The 27,062-nt window shown below is 42.4% G+C and overlaps 1 protein-coding gene across 4 annotated transcripts in view; it reads right to left on the bottom strand.

Moving 5' to 3' along the window:
* The window catches only part of AKT1 (AKT serine/threonine kinase 1), a 75,546-nt gene that overhangs the window by 1,948 nt on the left and 46,536 nt on the right, over positions 1 to 27,062 (bottom strand). For all 4 annotated transcript variants that reach the window (XM_082316816.1, XM_082316818.1, XM_082316817.1 and 1 more), the window contains 9 exons: positions 24,403 to 24,550; positions 22,452 to 22,583; positions 22,221 to 22,286; positions 20,477 to 20,545; positions 19,621 to 19,746; positions 18,155 to 18,283; positions 13,961 to 14,175; positions 5,009 to 5,096; positions 288 to 390 (listed from right to left, as the gene is read on the bottom strand). In XM_082316816.1, the coding sequence (XP_082172942.1) occupies positions 288 to 390; positions 5,009 to 5,096; positions 13,961 to 14,175; positions 18,155 to 18,283; positions 19,621 to 19,746; positions 20,477 to 20,545; positions 22,221 to 22,286; positions 22,452 to 22,583; positions 24,403 to 24,550 (1,076 nt within the window). The remainder of the gene's footprint in view (positions 1 to 287; positions 391 to 5,008; positions 5,097 to 13,960; positions 14,176 to 18,154; positions 18,284 to 19,620; positions 19,747 to 20,476; positions 20,546 to 22,220; positions 22,287 to 22,451; positions 22,584 to 24,402; positions 24,551 to 27,062) is intronic.

Below are 27,062 nucleotides of genomic sequence, written 5' to 3'. Positions count from 1 at the left end.
GTGTGCAGATGTACACACGCAAAACTCCTGAACAGAAGTATTTTCCAGTGGGAACGTGCAGATTTGGAAAAGACAATGGCACAAATAATTTCACTAAAACAGGTTTTTCCTCTCCCAAACTGGAAAGTTCCACATCAGTTTAACAGCTTCTTGGTCAAATATATGTATGGAAAACACGCAAGTTTAAACTGATGCTTTTTCACATGGCCTAAAGAGACCACGTAATTACAGCAAATTATTTCTGGTCCTCTGGAGAACATAGTGGGCAACATTTGGGAAAACTTTACCTTGGTCAGGAGGAGTGATTGTTATCATCTGTGCTGTAAATTCTTCATCAAAGTATCTTGTATCTGTTTCAGATGTAACTTGTGGCTTAAACGGAGGTACAAGCTATGAAAAGCGAAAAAAAAAAAATACTGTCCATTTACAGGTTCTTGCAGTACTGTTTGAAACAGGTAGAATTTGCAATAGAGTTATAAGCTACAGTGCCTTTTCCTACATTCCTAAAATAAGTTTAAAAAACACCAGTTCATAAAGAAGGAACCATATACAGTAAAAAGTATTTATTTAGGTGTGCACTTCCTATTTATGGGCCATTTAAGGCATTTTGTCTCTAGGATTTAATTGCACAAAGGAAAACCTAGAACCCTAACATTTCTTCAAGTAATAAATAACATGCTTACAAATGTTTAAAAATCATAGTATATATTGGTTCCCCACCTAATTATATGGAAATTGTCAACTGCATCTAGTCAGATTCATGCTTGAGAAGGATGAAAATGAATAAGCAAGATGCTCAGTGATACCAAACTGATCAGCTAGCCTTGCGTATCACCACAAGGTTTGTCATATTCACAAAAAAATTTCAGCTACAGAGCTACTGTGCCCATGCAGCTCTGACTGCAACTGTGCTGTAGGTCGGACCAACCCGGGAGAATTTAGGACAAGGGAGCAGCAACATTAAGCATTTATGCTCCCAGTCCCCAAGAGCAGTTTGATATCAACTCTGAACTTAAAAAATCCGGAGTGCTTACAAAAAATAGGGCATGCTTAGTGGTGAACATTCTCCTCTTATTACACCACGAGTCGCACTATTTGGGTTTTATTCTTGACACTCGCTTGGGCAGACAGGCTAGAAATCATCCATGTGTACCTAGGCAAGCGCTGGCAAGAGGAACTCCAGATGGAGCGGAGCTGCTTGACTGGGGCTGGAGGAGGAGCGCGCCTGGGAAGCGGGGTGGCGGAGCTGGTTGCATACAGATGCACAGAGTTGGAACACGTACAATTTTGGAGGGCAACGGAGCTGGGATTCAGACCTTGCTCACCTCCCCGCTGCACGATGCGGTAGAAACAGAATGTAAACACTGTTCTTAGCCCTCCCACAGAGGACATGTAATAGCTCTGGGCACTGGGCTTCAGTTCGCCCACCACTGGGGTTAAGCATGGCCATCTTTTAATAGCACAGAGCCACACCAGGCAACAATTTAGGAGCGTGATAGAGGAAGTATATGGCTTCCAATCTGAAACTGCAGGGAAAGGTTTATGAAGGCAAATGGTAAATTGCTCCAACTGGAATTAGGCAGTGACCCCGAGACCTGCACTTCTGCTCTTACAGAAAAATAAGAACACCACTGACAGAAATCACTACCTGGAAAACATCAGCAAATCTTGAGCGTACAAAGAAAGCCCCTCTTCCCCACCCCTAACTCTTCCTCGGGCTTAGATCTGAAGGATCATTTGCAGTGTAATCTACACATAAGGTGATATTTCCAAATACAAAGAAACATTCTACCGTTTAAAACCAATCTTTAAAAATTAAGGGACATAAAAATTCTGTTTATTTTAAGAGAGCACAATTACAGTATCTATTCATCATCTTTTTTTTGAATTATTAATGATCCTCCGTGCCCAAGGATGGCTTAAAGGAGCCTGGAAAATGTTCCTGGGAAAAAAATGAGGTCCTTGGAAGTGGTCTTTATGTCCTGAATTTAAAAAGGAAGAGGAAACAGGATATCCCAAAGCCACAAGTCACTCTGAGCCTTACAGTCCTCCTGAAGCTACTGAAGAGGGAATGCTTCGCATTATAATGTTAATAATGCTATTCGCAATCAAATCAAACCAGCAGATTACGTATAAAAATCCTGCTGAGGATGAGCATTCTTTCTTTCACATTTTAACTCTGTTCTCCGTCTCCTTACAGCGAACCTTGGTCTGTTTTTGCCAAGCTGTGCGTGCCTGTGTGTGTGAAGTTCTAGCTGTCCTTTTAAGCTAATGGTGGTTTTGGCACTCGCGGTGCTCCCAGTTGCTCTAGCTTGCTGTGCGCAGCACAGAGTGATTTAGGACTTGGGCACTGCAGCAGACACCTGAACTATGCACAGCAGAATGACTCGGAGCAGCAATCCTAAGTCAGAACACATGTGTAATGGGCTAGCGCTGCCTGTATCATTTTCCCTTTTATTTTAGTATCTGTTAAAAGCAATTTGAGACAGATTATGATGCACCCACAAGACAATTTTTTTCTTCCTAGCTGTCAAATTCAGAACATTAAGCTGGAAACAGAGGGGAAGCCGCAGAAAGCTCTAACGCTGGCTTTACCAAGCAAATATGTTGCTTTACTGAAAAGCTGTCACTGCAATAGCTCTGCAGTTCCACTGGCAGAGAGGTGCCACCTGTAGCTTCCCACTGCTGCAGACCAGCATGACACCCGCAGGCTTAAGAGACAGGCAAGTTTAAGAGACAGAAAAGACCAGAAAAAAAACCCCATATGATTAAAATCTCATTGCGTGTTTCACTTCTGGGTGGGCAAAATACTGTGAATTAAATCCCACCTTTCTTTGCACCAGAGACAAATAACGACACTCTTTCAGAAGAGTCTAATGAATATTTTATATTCTTGGGACAACCCCAGTTATTCAAAACTCCTTATAATTCAAAGCAAAACTACGTTTCCAAAAAACTTAATTACAAAGTAAGTGTTCTCGATTACCCCAAGCCTATATTCATAAACATATTCACCATTATCTGGAGATAGTGGGTAACCAAGCTTCGCACATAAACACCTCTAGGCAGCTGACAAAAGTCAGCTTTTATCCGTGAGACTGCATTTCAGGTAAATGCTGCAAGATTCTGTTTAGACCACCCAGAACGTAGGCAGCAATTACTCACAGGCTTTTTGAAATCTCTTCATTTGCACAGCATGGCTATTTCTACAGTAGGTAATGGTTTACATTCAATTTCAGATGCACACGCTAACGGGACAGGAGCAAAACCAGAATCCAGCCTCCTTGGATATGCCAAGGTCAGAAATAGTCTCAATTAGCACACTGTTGTCTCCAAAATATGTGAATTTCCTGGTAGTTTCCACAACAATCTGAGTCAGTACTACTATGGGACAATTTATGTAGGCTTTCTCAGTCCTATGGATAAATAAATTGCCTCCAGATTGTGCGATTTCTTCTCCATTCAGGGAAGCAGGACTACCATCAAAGACCAAATAACCTCACTGAAGACATTTGAGCCCCGTTATCAACTTTTTACCTTAAACTGCAAAAAACCAGCAAAAGCCCAAGTATTCAGCTTGTCAGCTGGGTGAAAATGAGGATAACCTCCTGTTTAGAACAGTAATTCAAATATACTTTTTACATTATACTGAATAAACCATGCAACTCCCTCCCGCCCTCATGACCGCACGCAGCTCGCTCTCAAGGGATGCTTTGAAAGGACAGAGGTCTAAACTCTTATCTACACTTTCAAGGCACAAGAACTTATTTTATGACTTTTCAGTTCCCTTTAGCCACACAAATCTGTGAGGAAGTGAAAGAAGCGAAGGAAACAGAGCTCTCTTTGTAATTGTATACAAGCACTGGACAATTCTCCTGCTGCGGTATGGAAACCAGCGGTGTTAACACTCTTTTTTTTTAAGAATACAATCATTGCTAACAGATCACTGTATTAGTTTTACTGAAAGAATCCAAAGAATTAAAACTCAGTTTCTGCTAAGTTTCTTACCTGCTCCCACCAACTGGAGGGAGAACTAAACTGTATTTAGAAATCAAACGAGATCTGACATCATGAGGGGCTGCAGGGGGAAAGCAGGAAACGGGAAAGGCTGGGATTGAGTGAGATCGCATGGCACCAGTAGATGGGAGCCTTGAATCACCAGACCCACGTTTTAGTTAGCTGCATTTCACGTGAGCGTTACGGAAAACACGGCTGGTGAGAATCAAATGGGACAACAGCAGATCGCCCTGAGAGCACGAAGCAGGGCATCTTGGAGGAGTGGAATAAGTTATCTGTGAACGAAGGGACAGCAAGGCACAGACAACTGATGAAACGCACTCCTACGTAAAGGGCTGAGCTCTTTGATTTCAGTGGCTCCCACTGGAAAGCCTACAAGCTCTGGGTCTCAAGGAAAACCAATGAGAAATAGCATGAAATGCAGACACATCACATCAGCCGTCTGTCACCAAAAGAAAAAATATTAGGTTTGAATAGATGTCAAAGTCTACACTTCTCTGCACTTGCCTATTCGGTCTAATTTCATCATTCAAGACAGGAAAAACGCAAAGGGAACAAACAGCCCATCTTCCACTACTGCTTCTAGGAAGTTTTGCTTCCCGATGCTGAGGAACCAACACTAACTCCTGGGCTCGCGAGGGATACGTCAGTTGATAGCAAGAAACGGCAACAAGAATTCACAGGAAAAGTCATTTTAAAAGCTTATATACTGTCTAAATTTGGAAGCAATTTTGGTTACACCCTACTTATTCAGTCACAGGAACAAGTATCTCATTGAGACATAGTCCTCTCATTGCGGAAAAAAAGCTTTGGTTCAGAAGTAATCCGATTACAGTATGTTAAGAAACATGAAGCAATTTAGCCTCGTTAAGAACAATTGCAAACCTCTTCCATGGAGGGCTTCTGCGTACCTTACAGAGGGCAACAAAATTTGAAACATTCAGCGTATCCACAGCTACAATTCACCTTGGGAGAACAGTTGTACAAGTACCTTTTTCTCGTATACATCTTGCCAAACAATGCCAGCAAAGAATTTGTGCTGCATGATCTCCTTGGCATCATCAGGACCACCACCTAACCTGTTTGGGGCAAAATAAGTAATTAAATGTTTGAGTACAGTTATTTTTCTCATACAATTTTTATTAAACAGTAGTAAAGAAATTCTGAGTTTATATAATACATTTGGGAGCAGTTCTAGCATTTGCATTCATGTTTGGTTTTTGTGCAAGGGCTGCAGGATAGTCTATTTTAGGCTTCAACACAGTTCCACTAAAAGATTTGAAAACATGCTAACAAATACAATTAGAATAAAGGTCTCTCTTAAACAAACAAACAAAGAAAAAAAATAATAATCACTATTCAAAAGACCCGCCCTTCAGGAAAGATGCTGTCTAGGGACCACAGCAGATCCAACAAGTAAAAGGTCTGAGCCACACACCCTTCTCTCTACATTAACAAGTGACTACCCCGTACAATTTTCTAGAGCAGAGTAATGCCAGCAGTAAGACCGAATCTGATTGTGAAGTGTAAGAGAGGCAAGGATTTTTACGACAAACTGATTTATGCAACCCGATTTAAATTTCCATTAAAGAAAACAGTTGACAACTGCAGCGATAATACCGCGTTGTATGCAAAACCTTCCTCCTCCTCGGGTTCACAAAAGCACAAAAGGTGTTTTATTGACTTAAGGTATATCAAGATAAAGCACTTCTATTCCAAAATAAAACTGTCCACACAGCTTATAGATGCAATCAGTTTAGTTGCAGTCTTGAGCTAACAGATGCTTAAATTTTGCTGTGGAGGTTAAAATGTTCTCTAAAAGATTGAACCACATCTGCAAGCAAAGGCATGCACTGAGAAAACAAAACACAAACTGAGTAATCAGCAGGAGACTTACTTTCAGGTAACAAGGTTAAGAAGACGCTCAGGATTCTAAGTACAAGAGGTGTCACCATGCTCATTCAGGCTGACCTCTAGCATCTGCCTGTTCTCTAATTCTTGGTCCCACTGGCAAACTGAGATATTATCCCTATTTTAAGAGCTTGGAACAACAGCTCTACATGACCAAGGCTTGAGCTATACCGCTACAGAGAAACAGGCCAAGGGCTGTTCTTTGAACCTGAAGCCCAGCTGCCTGGCCAGGCCTCACCCTTGCTGCACAGCAGTTGGCCCTGAATCTCCTCCAGGCCACATGCGGTAACCCTGCGGCCCTAATACATGATTATTTGGGGGTGGAGGGAAGGGTTTCAGTTCAGAATATCAGAGATCATAGAATCATAGAATCGTTAAGGTTGGAAAAGACCCTTAAGATCATCGAGTCCAACCGTTAACCCAGCACTGCCAAGTCCACCACTAAACCATGTCCTCAAGCACCACGTCTACCCATCTTTTAAATACCTCCAGGGATGGAGACTCAACCACTTCCCTGGGCAGCCTGTTCCAGGGCCTGACCACCCTTTCGGTGAAGAAGTTTCTCCTAATGTCCAACCTAAACTTCCCCTGGTGCAGCTTGAGGCCGTTTCCTTTCATCCTATTGCTTGTTACTAGGGAGAAGAGACCGACCCCCACCTCGCTACAGCCTCCTTTCAGGTAGGTGTAGAGAGCAATAAGGTCTCCCCTCAGCCTCCTCTTCTCCAGGCTAAACAACCCCAGCTCCCTCAGCTGCTCCTCATAAGACTTGTGCTCCAGACCCTTCACCAGCTTCATTGCCCTTCTCTGGACACGCTCCAGCACCTCGATGTCCTTCTTGGAGTGAGGGGCCCAAAACTGAACACAGCACTCGAGGTGCGGCCTCACCAGTGCCGAGTACAGGGGCACTATCACCTCCCTGGTCCTGCTGGCCACACTATTCCTGATACAAGCCAGGATGCCACTGGCCTTCTTGGCCACCTGAGCACACTGCTGGCTCATGTTCAGGCGGCTGTCAACCAGCACCCCCGGGTCCTCTTCTGCCAGGCAGCTCTCCAGCCACTCCTCCCCAAGCCTGTAGTGCTGCAATAACGTAGATAATGTGAAGATAATGAGTAGATAATGTGAAGGCTGTGCTACAGCCCATTGAAGTGGTATTTTGACAGCTTGAGACTGTACTGCATGCATATAGTTTGAAGGCACAATGCTATTCGGACAGCGTTGGACGGTTGTTTAGCAAGGAGGAATCAAATACGGTGACACTTTGTCCCTACTGCCGACTGGGAATGGATCCTGGTGCATGCAACCCTCTCAGCCATGCCCGAGCACTGTCTTCAGGGAGCACAAGCTGTACCGGAGAGACCAAGCAGCAGAGGTGCCTGGCAGTTCAGAGTCCACGCTTGCTTCCCAGCCCTCTTTCATTTAGCAGCACAGCAACCTAAGGGGTTTGCTCCTTCACATTCCTTCAGGAAACGTGCAGCGGAACAGGGAACGGATCCCCAGTCTTCAAGTCACAAAGTGCTGGGTGATGCTCTCCTTCCCCAGGTAAGCTAAAAGACCGAGTCTAAGTTAAGCCTAGAGCCCCACAGGTCAAACCAAGCCAGATGATGGCTCTCCCATCTGCCTGGCAGCACATTATACAGCTGCAGAGTAGCCTGGAACAGAGACAAACTCTGTGAGTACTCCTCTCTCGGCTGGTTCCCCACAGGTCTAGAGGCTTTGTCAAGTCTCTACCAGGCTCCTCGTTGCTTCCCCAGCGCAGATGATGATGGGTGGTGAAGAAGAGGGTGGAGTCAATCCTCTTTATCCACAGATGTCAACAGACTGCACTTCTGCACAGAAGTTCAGGAGTGACTATAAGCTAGAAGAACCTGAAGCATGTTTTGCAGAAGCACGCAGGAAGGCTGGCTGGCTGCAGCCATGTCCGAGTGCTTTGGAGAATACGTTATCTAATACGAGCCTTTGTTCCATGAAGGGCAAATACGTACTCAGGGAAATGCCAAGTAAAGCCCCTGATGTTTTACTTACCTTTTAAAAATCTATACTATTAAACAAATCCATTCAAAGTGAATGAGGAAACGATAGAAACTTCATATTTTGGATATGGGCTTATTCCAAAATACACTCTTGTTTTTCAGAATTATTATGAAAGGACCCTCTCAAGGAGAACAAAATTAAATCAGCACCTAATGCAAAAATCATGGTTAAGCACCACTGAGAACTGAAAGAGCAGCAGGTTTGTCTTTTGTAAGGACATGCAATGACTGAAGAAAAATATAGCAGGAATAAAAGTCTTGGAAACATCCTTGTGCAATAAAGTTAAATTCTCTGCATTTAGGTCTTCAGACAGAACCAAAAATAGTATAAATAGGACTTAAAAAGAAAAAGCCACTGAGATTTACAGTATACAAGGAAATACAACAGAAAGCGCAGAGGCCAAAAAGCCATTAAAAAAAAAAAAAAAAAAAAAAAAAACAAAAAAAAAAACAACAAACCAAAACTAAAAACACCCCAAAAAAGCCTCAAAACCCAAACTTCTGTCTAAACTGATCCTTAAAAAATACCTGCCAAACAATTCTGGTTATTCATTTAACTTTCATCTGTATTTGAGAGCCTCTGTTCCTATGTTTCAGTTAAATCCCTGGGAGAAAATTATTAATAAAGTGCAACGTCAATATTAAACTGAAACCACTTCCACATTTTTAATTTTTATGAAACTGTGTATTGCTTGCAAGTTCCTTTAATCATTTAGTGACAAATGTCTGTGCTCCATGAGTCAAGGGCAATCAGCTACCATTCCACAGAGAAATCATATGCAAATGTAAACACGTTTTTAAAATGTGTGTACTGTAATTTTTATATATATATATATATAAAAAATATATAGTGTATAAACATGCAGTCAACAGTGAAAGTAGTACTATCACAGACCAGAAAATTGCAATTAGTGGATCACAGGAAAGTATTGTTTCTCTACTTGTCCATGTAAAAGGAAACAGTGCTCAGCACCCAGGTCCATTCCCAGCTCTTTAAGAAGAAACCCACAAACTTCTAGTTTTATAGTCAAAAAGTTTCTACAGTAAGGACAGCCAGGCTCCGACACAGGAAGGCGGGCAGCAACCGCCTTCACTCTGCCCTGCCAAATAATCCCATTCATAAGCTCGTGCTTCACCACAGCAGGAGCCACAACACAGATTCTGTGGGCGAATCCTCATCTGAAGGGACTGACTGTCATACTTTTAGGTGACGGATGTCTGTTGTGTACAGATTTGCACGTGCACCATCCTCATCTGAGAAGATGGCCACAGTTTTAGGCACCATTTCTGTTGCCGTTCTGTCTACACATGATTTCTCTGACTCCCCCCTGCCCCCAAACCTGGTTCTACAACACTGCAAATGTACCCACCAGGCTCAAAAAAATCAGCTCAGCGAAAGCTATTGGTGTTCACCAGCTCAGAGCACACAGATTCCTATTTCTCCTTCTCTGATACAGTCAGGATGGAGACTAGTAACTTCTTTTACTATGGCCCTTACCTTCAGGGGTCTCTAATAGCCACCGGGAAGGATTTAGGAACTGCGCCTACATTACTTTCCTGTGACCGGCACTAGCAGCAGGGAAGCTCTGGGTGGCTTTGGGAACAGCACAATTTGATGACTCCAATTTGGAAGGAAAAGGCCATATTCTTCCCAAAGCCCTGCGCGCACAGTCTTTGGGGGCTTTCCTGCTCAGAGATTAAGACAGTTGGAAAGCCTAATGCAATTCCTAGCTCTGTGCTGAGCTTTACTTCCCCACTTCTTCATTAACCACATGCGTGTGACACAAACATAGTGGTTCCAGTAACACTGGAAAAGCTCCCACCCCCCAACATTAGTAATCCCAAAGGAGTCATGTTTGAGGATGCTGAGGCTTGGGAAGTCTCTAAACTACCAATTTCTAGAAAGCTGGGAATAAAAATCTCTTTAAATTTGCCTTTTATGTTTTCCTCAGCTTCAATTTAGATTTCTTATGGGTGAACTGTTTGAAGTTTGTCCAAACTCATTCTGAATAGCTTTGGACTGAACCGATTTAGACTAAAATTACACACAACAGCTAAATCTCCATCTACCTCAAAGCACCTGGTAAAACATGTATGAAGACTTGATGAGCACTCTGCATTTCAAGTGATAGCCAGGACACTGGAGTTGTCCGGAGCTAGAAACACTTCTGTACTCAAGACACACACATTTCAGAGCAAACACAAGACACTTGTCATGCGTGGTTTCAAAACTCCGGATGCCCACAAGGCATGAAGTCTGCTGCCTAAGAGGACCAGCTATTCAAGGTTACCTCCTCCTGCCTGCCACCAGCTAACTGGGACCACGTCCAGGCCCCTGTGGTCCCCATGACTGTCACCTCTACCTCTTCCAACTCCAGCAGCTGCTGTGTGGGCTGCAGACCTAGCTGTGTCTGAGAGCGAGTTTGCTCAAGCCATCTACCCTTCCCATAGCAGAGCACCCAGACATGCACCTTAACTACAAATCACTGCCTTTCACAAGGGAAAAAAAACCAAGGAGTTTGGTTTTCGTGCAAGTAAAGGCTTGATTGACCCTGATCTTCCTCAGCATCTGCAGCCAAAGTTGCACTCTGGATGTGGAAAGAACCACCATCACTAGAAAGAACGAAGTGCCAGATCTCTGTGTGGCTCCAAGGACTGATCATCAGTTCCCAGCGACCAGCTTCAGCGCTCCAAAGCCACAACTACAACTCTGTGAAGCCATTAAATCGTTTAACAGGCATTTGTGAAATGCTACATCTTCCTCTCATTCTTCCTGAATGGCAAGGTCCAACAGCACCACAGAAGACAGAAGTAGATGAAGCAGCTTGTGACAAACCCCATCTGAAAGAGGCTGAACGACCCTGACCTATGACAGGGAGCACTAAGGAATGTAGTGAAAACACATGATCAAAATTCAGAGGAAACCATACTGAAGTTCTCTCAAGTTTAAAACCTGCCAAGATTTAGAGCTTGCGAGACACTCTGCTGATTACAAACCTACCCACCTGTCTAAACTCAGCCGGTTTACATGGAGTGCTCTGATCCATGCCCACTTTCACAGGCTGCAGTCTCCACAGCCAGAGAAAGAATAATAGAAGTTAAAAACTTTGCTGTTTGTGTGAAAAAAATGCTCTGATTACCTCCTTCCATTTGATACACGTCACAAAGCAGCAAAGGAGAATTTCAGGTCACATTAAAAGGAAATATTTACAGAATAGATTTTTTTCCTTCTTAGGAAAATTAGGGCTCACATTACAAGGTTAATAAACTTATATCAATCCCAAAAGAAACTTCAAAATTCCTTTTCTCTTACAAAATGGATTTTATATGACCAAATTTAGAAAACAGCCATGATTAAAAGCAGAATGCAATTCATTGTTCTTCACATTTTCCCCATATGCCTCTAAGTTTGAGACTGAACTGGTATTACTGAACGCAGAATGCTAAGACTGCTTCTATATATCCAGCTCAGGTACATCAGGTAATTTTAATATTTAATTCACTGATGCAGGTCACAATTCCCTAGCTCCTTGATATTTAACTTAAAATATCCTCATCACTGAGCTTCATTATATCAACCTTTTTTGTTGTTGGGGTTTTTTTGAGGATTTTACAGGAAGGGATAACATCTCCCAGTTTCATTTTTCTCATGGTTTTGGCCGTCTCCTCCATCCCACTCTGAAGTTCATCAGCAGTTACTAAATGCTGCCAATTCTGATGTTTTCTGCCACAGACAACATTACAATGACACCAACTTCTGTCCACCACTGGGCTTTGTGGAAGAGGGGATTTCTGTTGAATTATATAGTGGTTCCCCAAAGCATCATCAACGGGCTAATGTCAACCAGACTATCGCACATTATTTAACTTTTCACTGAATGTATTTTCACAGCTATGTGGCTGTTTTTCTTCAATATGGCTCCATGAAGTCACTATGAGTCAACTACCAAGTATCCCAGGTGCCCACCCCAGCACACAGACCACACAGTAAAAAGAAAATAAAGCTACAAGGCCAAAACTCAGGACTTCTACCCCTAGTGCTTCCAGCTCAGTTCTCTGTTCTGCCCAAAACGCCACGAAGCACAGTGGATTTGCAGAACCACAGCTTCAGCTAAAAAGTTGGGTGAACGATGACTGGTGAGAAACCAGTATTTAAGAATGGTCCACGATCCAAAAAGCTTGGGAAGCACCAGTGTAATTAGCAAGCTGCAGGCATGTGTGCAGGCTTGTCTAGTCTATAGTTATTTCTATCAGCAGCATGAAAATTCATCTGTCCAGCAGATCAGAGCATTGCTGGTTCCAAGCCTGCAGAAGATACATGTGAAGAAGTGGCTATTTGTATAAAATGAGCATATTGTGGAGTAATTATTGGCATTGGGAAAACCTTGTAATTAGAAACAAGTGGGTGTTCTTTGTTTGTAAACAAATTGCATTTTGGTTCATCAGAGATGCTCCTTTAAGAACAAATTACAGCAGATGCTGCTCGTGTTTCCAGTGATTGAAAGGCCCCACCTGAATAAGCTACAAAAGGGTCACAACTGTATTTAACCCAGCGCTTTCCTGGACAGGAATCCTGTTGGCAGGGGCTGCAACCACGCTCGCAGAGCACAGTGCCTGGGGGGGCTGCTAATCGCTTACAGCACCTTCTCCTGGAGGTCCCCTTGCAGGCGCCGGGTTCGGGAGGGGTGTGCAGCTGTTGCCACCAGCACAAGGCTGGCGATGTTCCTGACTACAGCCGTTCCCGCTTCCCCATGTCACCGCTACGTTGAATCCTCTGGTAGTACAAATTGTGAGTTTGCATTACAAGACCTCTCAACAGGATTTTCCATCAAAAATAGTGATGGAAGTAGCCTACAGTGATGACAAAAATCCTTGCTACAAGTATCCATGTACCGGCAAAAACCATTTTCCTGCTATGTGAACGCACACACACACAGACTAAACAAACATCAGAAAGCAAACCGGCATACTCTGCTTGCACCTCACATGAAAGATTTCCTATTTGGGGCCTATTTATGGTGGAAGGCTCACCACAGGAGATCAGGGGCAGAGTCACAATATTGTTTGTTTTAAAAATGTCTGGGTTGACAAGATGGCAGGTTTTTAGACTGATGTTTATCTTTGTGTGAAGGTCAACATCCTTTTTGGATCTCGTTCTATTTTCTGTTTGTTAGGCATTAAGGGCTTGCGGGTTTGTTTTGTTTTTTTCTGTTTTTAAATCAAGTGTTACTTTTTAAATAACATAGCATAGCAAAAAAAAAACCAAAAGGAGGAAATAGGAAAAGTGGATTAAGCATGGTATAAAATCCACCACAAACATGGTACAAGCACCACCACCTGCTGTCCAAAGCTGGATGCTAAATCACTGGCACAGATTTAACCAAAAATTCAGAAAACAGACAGCAGCCTGAACTGGGACAGAAGGTGAAAGCATTCAGTGTAGAGCGGCTTATACCCACAGCAGCCACTGTATTCGCTAGGACTGACGGCAGGGTTAACTTGCTTTGTCCCAGGCTATAGTTTTGCATTAATGGCAGCCATCCATCTGAAGTTCAGCCTTCTGATCACCAAAGCTGCTTCATGTTGCTATTTGCACTGTCAAAAGTTTGCTCATGTCAAAAGTTAAAACTAAAATGAGTAGATCCACTTGCTGCACCTTGGTGGATGATCATTTTGAATGGATTAAAAACAAAACTACAATTTTGTCTTAAACACCTTCCTCAACTTTAAATAAAGAAAAACCACTGGCACGCGTGCATTCAACAGCCCTTTGCGCAGTACCATTTTCAATTTTTTTTCAATGATGGCAATATGGGCCTTTCATATGGCAACATAGAAACAGTCACTTTTAAGTCACTTGTCTTGAAGATAGTTCCCTTTCATAGACATGCCTCTGCATAGCACAATTATTAGCTGCTTTGTGAAGTCTTAACAGAATTTTTTTCCAGTATTTCTGGGGGCACCACTGCTTAGAAGCGTAACTGAAGCAACAGTCTCACCTCTGCTTAGGATCTTTCTTCAGCAAACCTGACAAAAGAGATTTTGCTTCAGGTGACAAAGTGCGTGGAAATCTAATCTCCTCCATTAGGATGAGCTCAAAGAGCTTTTCGTGGTCCTGGTTGTAGAACGGGAGCCGGCCACACATCATTTCATACATCACAACTCCTAAACCCCACCAGTCCACTGCACGACCATAGTCGTTATCTTCCAGCACCTGCAGAAATGTAAGGAAGAGGGTTTAGAAGACATTCCCAAACCAGGCACGAACACAGAACTCGAGGCAAAATTTACCCCAGCGAGTTCATCTTTTCCCACGTCACAGCTGAATCTACCAGCAGAATATTTACAGAAGATCCATTTGAAAAGAACTGGCATCCATGTTCACCATGCTAGGTGAGCAGGAGGGGGAAAAGGAGGCAGCGGGTACATTACAGCAGCTTCCTTCTCTTCTTCCTCCCACCCTCCCTCACATTATGGTCACGATAAGCACAACCTTCGAAAGCCCAAAGGCTGAGAACTGTTCTCACATTACAGAGCCAGCTGTTAAATTCTCACTTACTCATCACAAACTGTTCCAAATGGGATCCAATTTTTTAGAAAAACCCCAAACCACCAAGGAGCCAGTATGGGGAGAAAAGACCGTCAACCCATTACTTCACAAGCAACAAGCCAAACATCCTCATCATCTTCATATCAACCTGCACCCCCCCGAAGGGTGGCTCTGCACATCCTGGAAGACCACCCACAAACACTAAATAACTAATCTACGTTAAATACTAAGAGCCAAAACTCCACTCCTAACATTTGACCGGCTGTAAGGCCGTAAAACGGCAGCCAAATTGTCTGGAAATGTTTCCCCTCCTCCCCTCTGCCCCCCTCCAAAGGCACTTGCTCACTAGCTCCAACACTCCTGCCTCTCCTTAGAGGGCTGCAAACCCAGGAATTGTCAGTGGGGTGGACTTCTGCCAGGTCTCACAGCAGAAGGAGTCCAGCACAGTTCATTTTTCCCTTCTCCTGGGCACTTCTACCTAACGAAGCCCTGGCTACTGCAGGAACTCGGGACCCCAGCAGCGCCCTCCATCTCTCCTGCTTGCTCCAGAGAAGCCCCGTCACAGTGCATTTCTGATCTTCTGCACTGAAGGTTGCTGAAGGCAGCGGGGAGTGTTTTGTGGCTTGTGGAGTGGATGTTACGAGGACTTCTCTAGACTTTGTGTCTCCTACGCAGTTGGCTGTAGCTGACACTAACAGTCTCATGTTCCAGACCCTGTCCTCACGTTTTAGTTGCCATCTTTACTCTTTTCACGGGTCTCCACTGAATTGCTTACTCTAGCTAAGAGCACAAACCACGACCGCACCACCACCGTGTTTTGTCGCATGGTATCTGTGTGAGCTTTACGTTGCTACAATTCAGAATACTTTTACACTCAGAATTAAAAACGGTGAAAGCCAAACTAAGTTGACTCAAGTTTAACAAAAGCAGGATCTGAAACTCTTACAAACCTTGATAAAGGTTTTGCACACAGAAAAGAAGCACCGACACTCCATGTAACAACTGTATGCACTCTGCCTCTCTTTATTCACTAATTATTCCCCTTAATTATCTGAACGAGGGAAAGGGCCTGCAGTAAAAATCAAAAGGCTGCCAGGTATTAGATTACCCCACATTGGTCTATTTACAGCATCCCCTGCCGTATGATTCACACCAAACGACAGCTGGCTCTGCAGCTGCCCTGTATATGTATACGGCCGACACAGCTGCCAGCCGGACAGGATTCCAGGAGCCGGCCCCGTCCTTCCCGAGGCATCGCGGCCCTTCGGCTCGCAGGAGATATTGTGTGACAATGCAGTTACCGCTCTCTGAGTCACCCCGTTCAATAAGCGCTTCCTGTTCGCACTCCTCTACACTTGGGTTACCTAAAATAAATCAGTCACGGGGCCCCCGATTTTTATTTTTTAAACTGCTGCAAGAGATGCAATAGGAGAGGATTGAAAGAAAAGCAAAACCACAGAGGCCTTTGTTGTGTACGTAACAAATGCTACAGGTGCTTTCGAAATGCAGCGAATACTTCAAATGTTACTTTAGTAACCATATTAATACTCTGTATTATAATCTAGATTACTAACTAGAACTCTTTCCTTCACCCCCTGTAAACATCACAGCCATCGATACACCTGACACATCAAAGTTGATAGGGTTCAGTCACTATCATCCATGCACGAGATTCCAGTATGAACCTAAAAACAACGATGCAACAACTGTACAAACATGCCGCTATGCCGGATTCAAGTTACAAACGCAGACAAGAAGATTGAGACCCCTGCTTTTAAGGATGTGTGACCTTAAACGCACGGAATATCACTCGCGCACAATTTCCAGATTTTTCGCATGCTATCGACCAGATGACAAAAGCCTCCAGAATTTAACACTCCAACTCACAGATGGGATTTGCAAGTAAGGGAGAGAGCTGGGTTAATCAAAAGGATTTGTCCTTCAGGGTTTTGGATGAGCCAACTCATCATAAATATTAAAAAGAAAAATAATAGTAAATAATATAACAGAAAGAACAACATAACACCTACATAGGGAATCCCCACATTCCAAGTTAGGAAAAAACAAAACCAAAACAGTATTTTTAGTGTCCTCATAAAATCCTTGATGAGAACCTGAAGTTCAGCAATCGATTTTAAGAGGGAAGCTAAAATAAAAGCCATGTTTATGAATAACAAATACTCTGTCGTGCTGCTAATTACTCCCTGCATCAGGAAATTTCAAATTGTGGTGCATGGACCCCAATTTACATTCACTGAAGACTTCTGGTGATCCATGGAGAGCTGGCAGCTACCATGAGACTGGCTCCACCTCCTTGCTGCAAGCTACTTTGACAGGTGCCCACGTTCTTCATTATTATGAAGACACTGGAGGCCCTTGAAAGCAACTGGGATTTAAAAAACAGAAAAACAAAAAAACAAACAAAAAACAAGAGCACACTGCCACGGCTATGCAAGCAGAGAGCACAAAAGCGCCGATCAGCAAAGACATCAGCTCTCGGTAGAAATATTCCTCCTCCACTTTGGTTTTCCATACTTTGTACTTCTGCATACTTCAACTCAAGGAAGGTTTGCCATGCCCAAGTCTCCCATCTCGGGGAAGGCTACATCCTGGCTGTGCCAACAATATATCATCTGCCGGCAGCCCAAGACTTGCTTCTGCCTGCGCTCCGAGCTGGATGGAAGCCTTAACGCCATGGGTAGCAAAGCACCCACTGCAAGGCAACGCGCCCTTCTGTGAGGCACACCGTGTTAGCGCAGGCTTGGTGCCCTGCTAATACAGCGAGTCTGCTTCCAGACAGCTCAGAACGTGGGCAGAGAAAACTAGCGTCTGCCTGCAAAATACCATGTATACATATATCCTCTATCACACAATTTCACTTCTGATCTGCCCGTAACTAACTCACGGCTATAACACCATCTGTGTTGCGTAACTCTCAGAAGCAGTATTTCCAGGATGAAAGTTGCAAGCACACATTGGCATTTTACACTTTAAAAAAAAAAAGGTACAAAAAAATCCCCAAAACATACAGTTTGGGGACTGAGATCCCCTGCTTGGATTTATTTCCTCTGAAACTGAAAAGTTCCAATTAACACTGAGAGACATCTCATGCTCTTACAGTCATAAAACAGTTGGCACTTTTAATGCATACCATGCTAAACACTGCAGAAAAAGCTTAGTCTGTCCTGTTTCTGAAAACACGTTGCCTTATACTATCTTCAAAGAGTAAAAGAATTGGACGATACTTTTAGTTCTTAAGTGAAGTCCTGTTGATAGCTTTCAAATAGGCCAACGCATAGCAAACAAATTGCAAAAGTCACTAATCCATTAAGTAGTATTTGAAGTGATTTAAAAGGGGTTTTTTAAACTACATTTCTGACACAGGAAGCAAGCATTGTTCCAGTAAAATATAAATATTCCCTAAAGTGGAAGGAAGATACTACCCTGCCCGAAAATTATCACATATCGTTATGCTAAAGATATGTCCCAGAACATGATGAACAAAAAATTCTCAGTATGTGTTGTTACAGAACAGTAGTTACTGTATGAACACATTATGGCACAGGAATTATTCTGTATTGCTACTGCTATCACGGATGGCGTTTAAGAAGGTAATTTAGTACAACAGCCAACATAAACATACCTCTGGTGCAAGATACTCTGGAGTGCCACAGAAAGTCTTCATTGTTGCTCCATCCTTGATGCCTTCTTTACATAGTCCAAAGTCTGTTATTTTTATGTGTCCATCTTTATCCAGCATAAGATTTTCCAGCTGAGAAGAGAATCCAAATGAAAGACATTATTACGTATAACATACATTGCTCCTGAGCAAGTCAATGAAAGACATGAATTTCTGCAGATCAGTTTTCAACCTCGTTCTCACTGCGGTCAGAACCATAGTAGCTGCCAAAGCATGCATGATGTAAATATACACTTATATCACCTTCCTTAGCTCTTTAGGGAATGTTAGGTAACTAATTTGCAGTCTTTGGGTAACCAATCCTATGCACAGAAAGAACGCAGAATGTAGACATTGTATTTATGCTTCTACAATATTATCACCAACAGAACGCCAGCTCTTTTAAAAATAGATTAAGTATTCTCCCTCACACAACTTCATCCCTGCTTTTACTCTAAGTGATTTTATGAAATATTCTGTACCAGTAAAGGATAGCAAATGAAACAAAAATCAAATGCAAGGCCAAGGAACCACTTCCAAAGAGACCCTTTACATGAAAATCACTTTATACATTTACTCAGCACGTGGTATTCATCCTAGCCTGTGCCACTAATTTTTGAGAAAGCCATCCAGACTTCAGGACAGAGTTTCCACTGTTTATGAAATAAAGTGCACTTTCAAAGGAATCATGGTGATATGGGAGACAAAACCCAGCAGGAATCCCGAAATGACTTTGATGTAGCCTGAAAACATTAGATAGCATGCTTCATTTTATTTCATTGCTCCTAAATAAACTACCAGTATCCCCTCATCCTCTCCTGAAAACACTTGGGGGGCGGGGGGGGGGGAGGGGGGGGGAAGGGGTGCGCAGAAGCTGTTCTTGCATTTTCCTCAACAATTTCCCAAGTTAGTTTGCCCTGAGATTTCTTGTTTGGTTGGGGTTTTTTTTTCTCCCTTCTCTGCTCACCAAACAAACAAGCAACTTGAAGCTTATCCAATTTTCTAACTGCAAGCAGGTACTATGAAGATAGTGCTGTGCGGCACATTGCAAGGAAGCAAAACATCACACAGTATGAATTTGCATCTATCTGGTAAGACCTGGGATGAAGAGCCCACGATTATGTTCCACCATGCAGAAGAGCCAGCAAGGTTTCTCTTAGAACATAAGCTGGCAAGTGAAAATGCAACCCAAGTAGCTCAGTACCCCTTCATATTCTCTGAAACACAGGGTCCTGAGAAATGCATTATACAACCTCTTAGACTATAAAAGTGTTTAGACATCCTGTAAAGTCAAGTCCAACAGCTGCAATAACTGTTATGTTAAAGTTCAGTCAGGAAAGGCTTTCTTATAGTTCAGGCTTATTTGCTTTTGTGACTAACAAACAAAAAGCCCCAAACCAAAAAGCCTATGGAATTATTTTTCTACGTACCTTCAAATCTCTATAAACCACGTTCTTCTCTGAATGCAGGTAATCCAGTGCTGAAACAATCTCAGCTCCATAAAACCGAGCCCGGTCTTCAGAAAAGACACGCTCTCTTGACAGATGGAAAAACAACTGCAAGAACAATAATTTCTTACCTTTAGATTGCACATGTTTCTGAGTTATGTCTCACACTTCTCAAGCCATTCTGCTTGGAATGTGGTATTACCTAAGAGAAAACCCCTTCCCATCCTCACCCAGCTGTATTCCCAAATGTGTTAAAAAGCATCATAAATTAAATGACTAGACAATTATATCTCATACTCACAGATGCACACTGATAAGCAGTTTGTGTGTTGCACATTCTTGTATGTACAGAAAATTATAAAAACCCATTTTGATTGAACTACAATTACATATTAAAACTACAGCTTAATGCATGATTTAGAGACATGTTAATACTCCCACTTTTCCTTCTTGACTGTCTAACAGCAGTTTGCTGTTTCCAGTTCTCCCTCCAAAGTAACGCGTGCTCACTGTGTTAATTAAAAAGTGTTAAAGGTTGTCTGAAGAGCAACTAGAAAGCAACCTTGCCTTCTTGAATTACTAAATATGAGATTACAATATGTTGCTGTCATGTAAAATATGAACCTACACCCAAACCCCCTATTCTCTAAAAATGGAGCTAAGAAAATTAAGAGTCTTAATTCTTAATATTAGTTAAACCTGCGAACAGCTCTGTTTAACTGGGACAAGCTGCATTAATTAGTACTGCAAACATGGTCCTTAGCTAAATAATGTCAAGCAGAATTAGCAGTAGCACAGGAAAATCCTAGAGTATTAAACATTACTACATTTCCCTTACCTCCCCTCCATTAGCATACTCCATAACAAAACACAAGCGATCATGTGTCTGAAAGGAATACTTTAAAGCCTGAAACAGATTTAAACCAGAACTTTAGAAGACAGATCACACCGATAGTTATAAAAGCATTTTTAAGAGATTTTCAGAAACATAGACAGACATGAAATTTTCTATTTTAGTGGACTTTTTGTCCTTGGATCTTATATAATACTTACGCTTTCCTGTTGCAGCTGAGGACTGATCCACCGCCAACTTATTTCATTAAATAAATTTAATAAAGCATTAAAACCATCCCTTGCAGAAGCTATCGGTAATGCCTATAATGCCGTGAAACAAAGTCCTGGCCCATTAACAGTGATACAAAACGTACCAATAGTGGCTCTGAAGTTTCCTCCCCAGGCCACAAGCTCCCACAGTTTCATCTCTCAGACAAGAGGCCACAACCAGACCCCAGAGCCCAAGGTTTTACCGCACTGCCTACGAGACCTCTTGTATGAAACACATGTATATTTACCCGCACCAGCTCCCTGGTCTCTGCCCTGCTGCCTGCAACTGCTCCCTGTTGACAGCCTGCCAGAGGACTGAGCAACGCTGCCAATATCAATTTGTGAGCAATTCACAAAAACAGACCAGGCAGAGGGTGTGATGAAGCATCACAAGGTGCCTTTGTACAGTCCTGTCATATGTATTCCTGTGGCAAGAGTAACATCAACTTGTTTGCCAAAGTTTCTTGGTTGTAACCCAATCTTGTAGCTGACTTCTCAAGACAGCCCTTGTTTTAGATATCTGGGTTTATGAAAGCATTAAAAAGAAAATATCGCATATGATATCATTGACTTCATTACTAGGAGTGGCATTTTTAAACCAGTCATATTTTTGCAGAGAGAGGGAGGATCGGGTTTTAGACATGTCAACAAACATTTACTGATTATACCCGATACAGCCAATATTTACTTCCAGAGGCCACGCTTAAAAGTCTAAGTTCCAGTTAAGGCCTTGTGTACCCGGACAAAGGAAACAGCTGGAATCCTACACAGGTCTCTTACAGGGCTTAAGTGGTTGGAAACAATTCAGACTCAACTTGTAATAAATACTAGAAACAAAAACTTGAGGTGGAATTTAGGTATCCGAACTCAACCAAGAAACTGCAGGCATTGCAGGTCTAAACTGAGAGTATGGTTTGATTTTACAGCTAAGCCAATCCAAAGGGAAAGCAGCGGATAAAGCACAGTCCTGCTCTTCCCTGCCCCATCCCACGTGCTCCCACCACTACCCTTTGGCTGGCATTACCAGTGCTCTGATTCCATAGTAAGCTGCTTCTGGGAGCTTAAAAAAACAACAAAGGCAGGCAAAACTACAGGGTTTTCCCCCACTATGTCTTCCTGAACTTGTTTGTCACAAGATCGGGGTCACCCTGATCCCTGCTACAAAGAGGAGATCAAGCATTTGGAGGACAAGGAAAGCAGATACTTCTCTCACAGATAGCAAGCCATTAAATGGGTGAGCCATAAAGTCAAACCACACCCTGAAACACTGTCTTCAAGAGGTACTGAGGACCTGCTCTACAAGAATCAGAAGACTTAAAAAAGCATTTTAATTTGTGCTTCCCAAAAATGGAAGAGTACAAAAATATAAGCCACTCCGAAAACACAAATCTCGGACGTATTATATAAATAACAAAAAATAAGGGAAGTCTTGGTTTTCATAATGTCAAGTTACACTCAGCAGAGGGAGAAATGCTTACTGTTAAGAATGGATGCCGCGAGTTCTGTAAAACACGGTTTTCTGTCAGCGTGTGCGCTACTTCATCCTGAAACACAAGCAGAAGGAAATCAGCAAAGTGATTCCCCAGATCGGGGTCCATTTCAAACACTAACGGAGCAATTATTTGCAAGTACTCAGAGAATCCTTGGTATGACTTTCCTGAAGGCTGTATCGAGGGTGAACCACATTCCCAAGTTTCCCATCTACTCACCTTTGCTACAATAACTTCCTTCTTCAGAATTTTCATAGCATAATACCGTCCGGTTGCTTTTTCTTTAACTAAAATGACCTTTCCAAAAGTGCCTTTTCCCAGTAGTTTAAGGTATTCAAACTCATTCATGGTCTGTTAATGATACAGATAAACAAGAACTGAATTACATGAACTAACAACAAGTATATCATTCTCAGATTAGAATTTCTCATTCATGTGAGAATACATTGCATATGTTGCATATGTGGTTTTTTTAATCTTTTTGCTTAGTAGAATTCAGGAGCAGAAACGATTCTTCCATAAAAATGAATACCAGTGCACTCCCAAAGATAATCAATCAAACTATTTCGGGAAAACCATAAGCTTTCAATTAACAGAACACTTTCACATGACTCAATACTCAACTGTGCAAATACCACGCAATGTATTATTATTAATCCATAGACGTTTTGACCGCTTTGTCAGTGCAGACATTCACTGAAAGGCACATGTTGCTCTGATTCCAGGCATTAAACCCATACCTGTTCCCCACCTCCGTAGGGGACCAGCTTTCTCTTGCTTTGTTGAACAGCACCAAAACCCACATGACTGCCTCACAGATACGCCATTCGCTCTTACTTGTTTCACCGTTAGGAAAAATGTTAGGGAAAATCAGAATCTGTTGCAGGCTGAGCATAGTCTCTGCACTGTCATATCAATGACCATTGCCCATATGGCAATAGTAAGACTTACACAGCCAAAGGCTATTGCAGCCTAGGTTGGGAGAAAATTTTAATACGCTCCCAATAGCAAACTTCCTCCATATTCTTCCCTAGAGCTGGCTGAGGAGACCTTCTGCTAACTGTTCAATACAGTCGATGCCAGGACTCCAATAATCGTTTTGACTATCCTCACTAACATGCCCAGAGAGAGACAGTCACTGTCTCAGAAGAACGTGTTTATTTGACCAACGAGGTGGTTCTTGCATTTCTATGAAGAGCTGCTCAGCAAGAGCGGTATCTGTTCAGTCAAGGACACAGAAGGCTAACGGCAGCTACAATTCAGAGTGACAGGTATGTAGCCACCCATATCACTCTAAAACCACTGACATGATGCAAGGCTGGCACACATACTTAGTGATGACACTGGTGGATGGCTATCTTTTTTCCTTAAAAACTTCATCAGTTTTCCCAAAACTGAAACAAACTTATGAAAGTAAGTGGGGATGACAATGGTGAGGTAAGGACACAAGGAAGTGCCTTGGTACAATCCACAGATATAGTATTTGCATGGGAGAAGATTCTACCAATTCCTTCCTACAAGAGCAGATGGGAATACTTTGGAAAATGGAAACCCGAACAGGAGACCACAAGGGAGTAGAAAGCAGTGAAGGGAGTTGAAGACAGATACCTAAAAGGGCTCCACAGGGCAAAGATCTCCTCTGGCACATACTCCTTTCATGGAAGGCCACTGCTGAGCCAGCCCTGTGCATTCAGACAATTCTGTGCCTGATGCAAAAACCTGAGCTCTAGGAACACTATGGACAGACACCACAGTAGCTGTCTGGGACAGCCTAAACCCTTAATCCAGAGCAATTACATCCACTGGACCCACCCTAAGTCCTGCAAATCCACTGGAATATCTTCACACAAGCCTACAAGGAGTTTACACAGTCACGTGGTCCAGCGGAAGCCATGATTTCAGGCTCCGTACCACAGGAAAACAGGCAAACCAATTCCGGACCTGAACTGGCCTTGAAAGCCATACAGTAAGGACATCGGAACTCAGAACTCCAGTGGACCCAGACAGGCTTTGCCTGGTACCTGCTCAGCTCAGACAATTGATTCCTCCAGAAGCTGCGCCTACAACCAACTGTGTAATTGTTACGGGAAAAGATGTGTCTTGATGGCTATTTCTTGTCTAAATTCAAGAAGACCTAAAAAATATTGTTATTGCTGCTATGCTCACTTACCACTTTGTGTTTTGGCTTTGTCATAGAAACTTCCATTTCTTCAGCACCTGAATTATCACTGGGAGAGCCAGATCTGAAATCCATCATCTCTTCCTCTTGTTTCTTGAGGCTGTCTGCTACTGTTTGGATGGCTTTTGTCCATTCTTCCCTGGCAAAATGTAAGCAAAGACATTCGTTACTTGTGACTTTAGATTACTGTCTGCCATGGCAAGGGTCACCAAGGAATACAAAGCAACTAATGCTCTCTGATGAATCAATGCAACATACAGTGAATTATGTGCATTTTCAAGCACTGTAAAAATGCATTTTTAAGAGCGCTTTTAACATGCATCTTTATTAATTGTACTAGAAACAAGAGACAACTGAAGTCCTCTCAGTCTGGACACAATACAAAGCTTTTCAGACAACAGAATTTCTAATAGGCATTCAGTCAGCAGCTCAAGATATGACCTGGTGATCCAGAGATTTACATAACAAAAACAGACTTCCTGAAAAGCAAAAGGCTCCCATGCAGCACAAAGCAATTAAACACAGCTTCTCCATTCCTATGGTGCACTGAAAGACATATATCCAACTGCTGGGGGCACTATGCCACCTCTTCGTACACATATCCCAAATTTTAATGGCAAGGGGTGTTCTAGGAGAAGGTATGAAAGCCCAGGATACTTAGGTTATTCCTCTGTTGTAAAGACGATAACAGAAGTACAGCAATTCCTGTGTAAATTTTAGTAGAATGTCAGCAAAAGCAGTGGCATTTTATCTTAGGCACAGGTCTTGGTTACGATCAAGTTTCCACAGCTGTTTCAACAATGGGTCCTCTAATACTGACGCCTTCAACTCCTATGGAGACCACTTCCACTCCAGTGTCCCTTGGGAAATTTCACACCTTTCGAAATTACTGAAGTTCTTGGCCTTCACTTCATTTCATTGCGAATTTATTGAACATAAAGCATACAACTCGTAAGGGCTTACAGGGTTTTGGGATGGGCTTTAAGGCATACAGGGGCTGAAGACATGTTCAGTGGACTATGTGAATTTACCATATTTTACTGTCTTTTGTATCTGTAAGGAACGGGATTTAGTGGTTTAGTTGATATTTTTGGGGGATTGGCTAAACTCTTCTCCCAAGGACACCCCAGGTAAAATACTTTGCTACTACAGCAGGAACAGAAGTAGCCAATGCTGAACAACTCCATGCACAATCTGCAGTGAAGCCATGCCATCCTAATCAATGTCAAATTTTTCACTGGTTCGATGAAATTACTAAAAAAATAATTAAAAAAATCATATCTGAACATGTGAATTTCAGTTTGTGATGGATGGAAGAGGCAGATCATTCCCCAGAGGAAGCAAAGTCCATGGGAAAAAGTACCCAACACAAGATTCTAATAAAAACTGCACCAATTACACATAAAGTCTTTCCCACCCTGTGCATTTTTTATTTTGGATTTTGTCTGAATGTGCACTATCCAGCCCTGTCTGGGGCAGCAAGGTAATGCTAAACATCCCGAACATTCTCCCTGTAGTCCCAGCACAGACTACTTCATTCACCATCACAAACGCATTCCTATATTTACTAGTCATTTTTCATATTCAGAACTATTACAAAAAGAACTTTTTCTTCTGTATTTTTATCTCTCCATCTCTCTCAAAAGACAAACGTTGGTTTTAAAGGCATAGAGAAAGCTAAAGGCATATCTACCTTGACGTCTCTTTTAAGATTTGTTACTGACTTGGTTGAGATCTCGGCCCTCCTGAAGAGAATATCTTTGATTTCTGGGAAACCAGAAATTTCACCCTCAGCTTTTAAGTCTCAAGCGTACACAACAGAGGTGACTAACACTCCGAGCCCTGAAGTGTCACAAAGCTGACTTAACTGGCTAGAAGGAACAAAACAAGACTGAAATACAATCTTCCCCCAAGTGGAAACTGTTATTCACTCCCTTTAGGGTCACTGACCACAGAGCTACTAAAAGAAACAAGGACCAGTTTATTTTTCTTTGCTTTTAATTTGATTTCACCTTCATCTGATCATTGTAATGGAATCGCAAGTAATAAACAGGAACCTTCTTTAAATCAGTGCATGCAAAGGCTACGAAAGAAAAAAGCAAAGAATATTAGGTAGAATTCGCTAATCTTAAAAATGTGCCAGTATCATAACTAGGGAGGACAAGGGTTTTAAAATACCCCTTCCCCTAGGGCAATGGTACTGGAATAATTTAAGTTCAGTTCCTGAAGAGCAAGTAAATATTTAAATACTTTGTAGTTGTACAATAGCTGTGCTGGAAAACTGTTCTCTCAGGAGGTAAGAGATCAATTCTCCAATGATGAGAGCACAGGATGCATGCTCTTAGCTTTGTTTCCTAACAGCTGAAACAGAAATCTGCACCTGCAGCAGATAACTATCACCTTCATTATCTAATTTGCATAAAACATTAGCAATCAGCAGTGATACAACTAACTTTTTTCTTTTACAAACAAGGTGTCTAAAAAGAATTTAAAAGGTCAGTATTTTGAAACAACTCAACTTCACCTGAATTTTTGTTTTGCTTGTGCTCATCCTTCCAGAAACTCCCAAGTCAGAAACCTTTCATTTCACATACCACAACATTTCCAGGGAGAAATGAACCCTGAGTTTCCAGAAATAACTACCTGTGTGC

This window comes from Platalea leucorodia (genome assembly GCF_965183815.1).
Source record: "Platalea leucorodia genome assembly, chromosome: 7".
Lineage (NCBI taxonomy): Eukaryota > Metazoa > Chordata > Aves > Pelecaniformes > Threskiornithidae > Platalea > Platalea leucorodia.
This window is presented reverse-complemented; position numbering and strand designations above follow the sequence as displayed.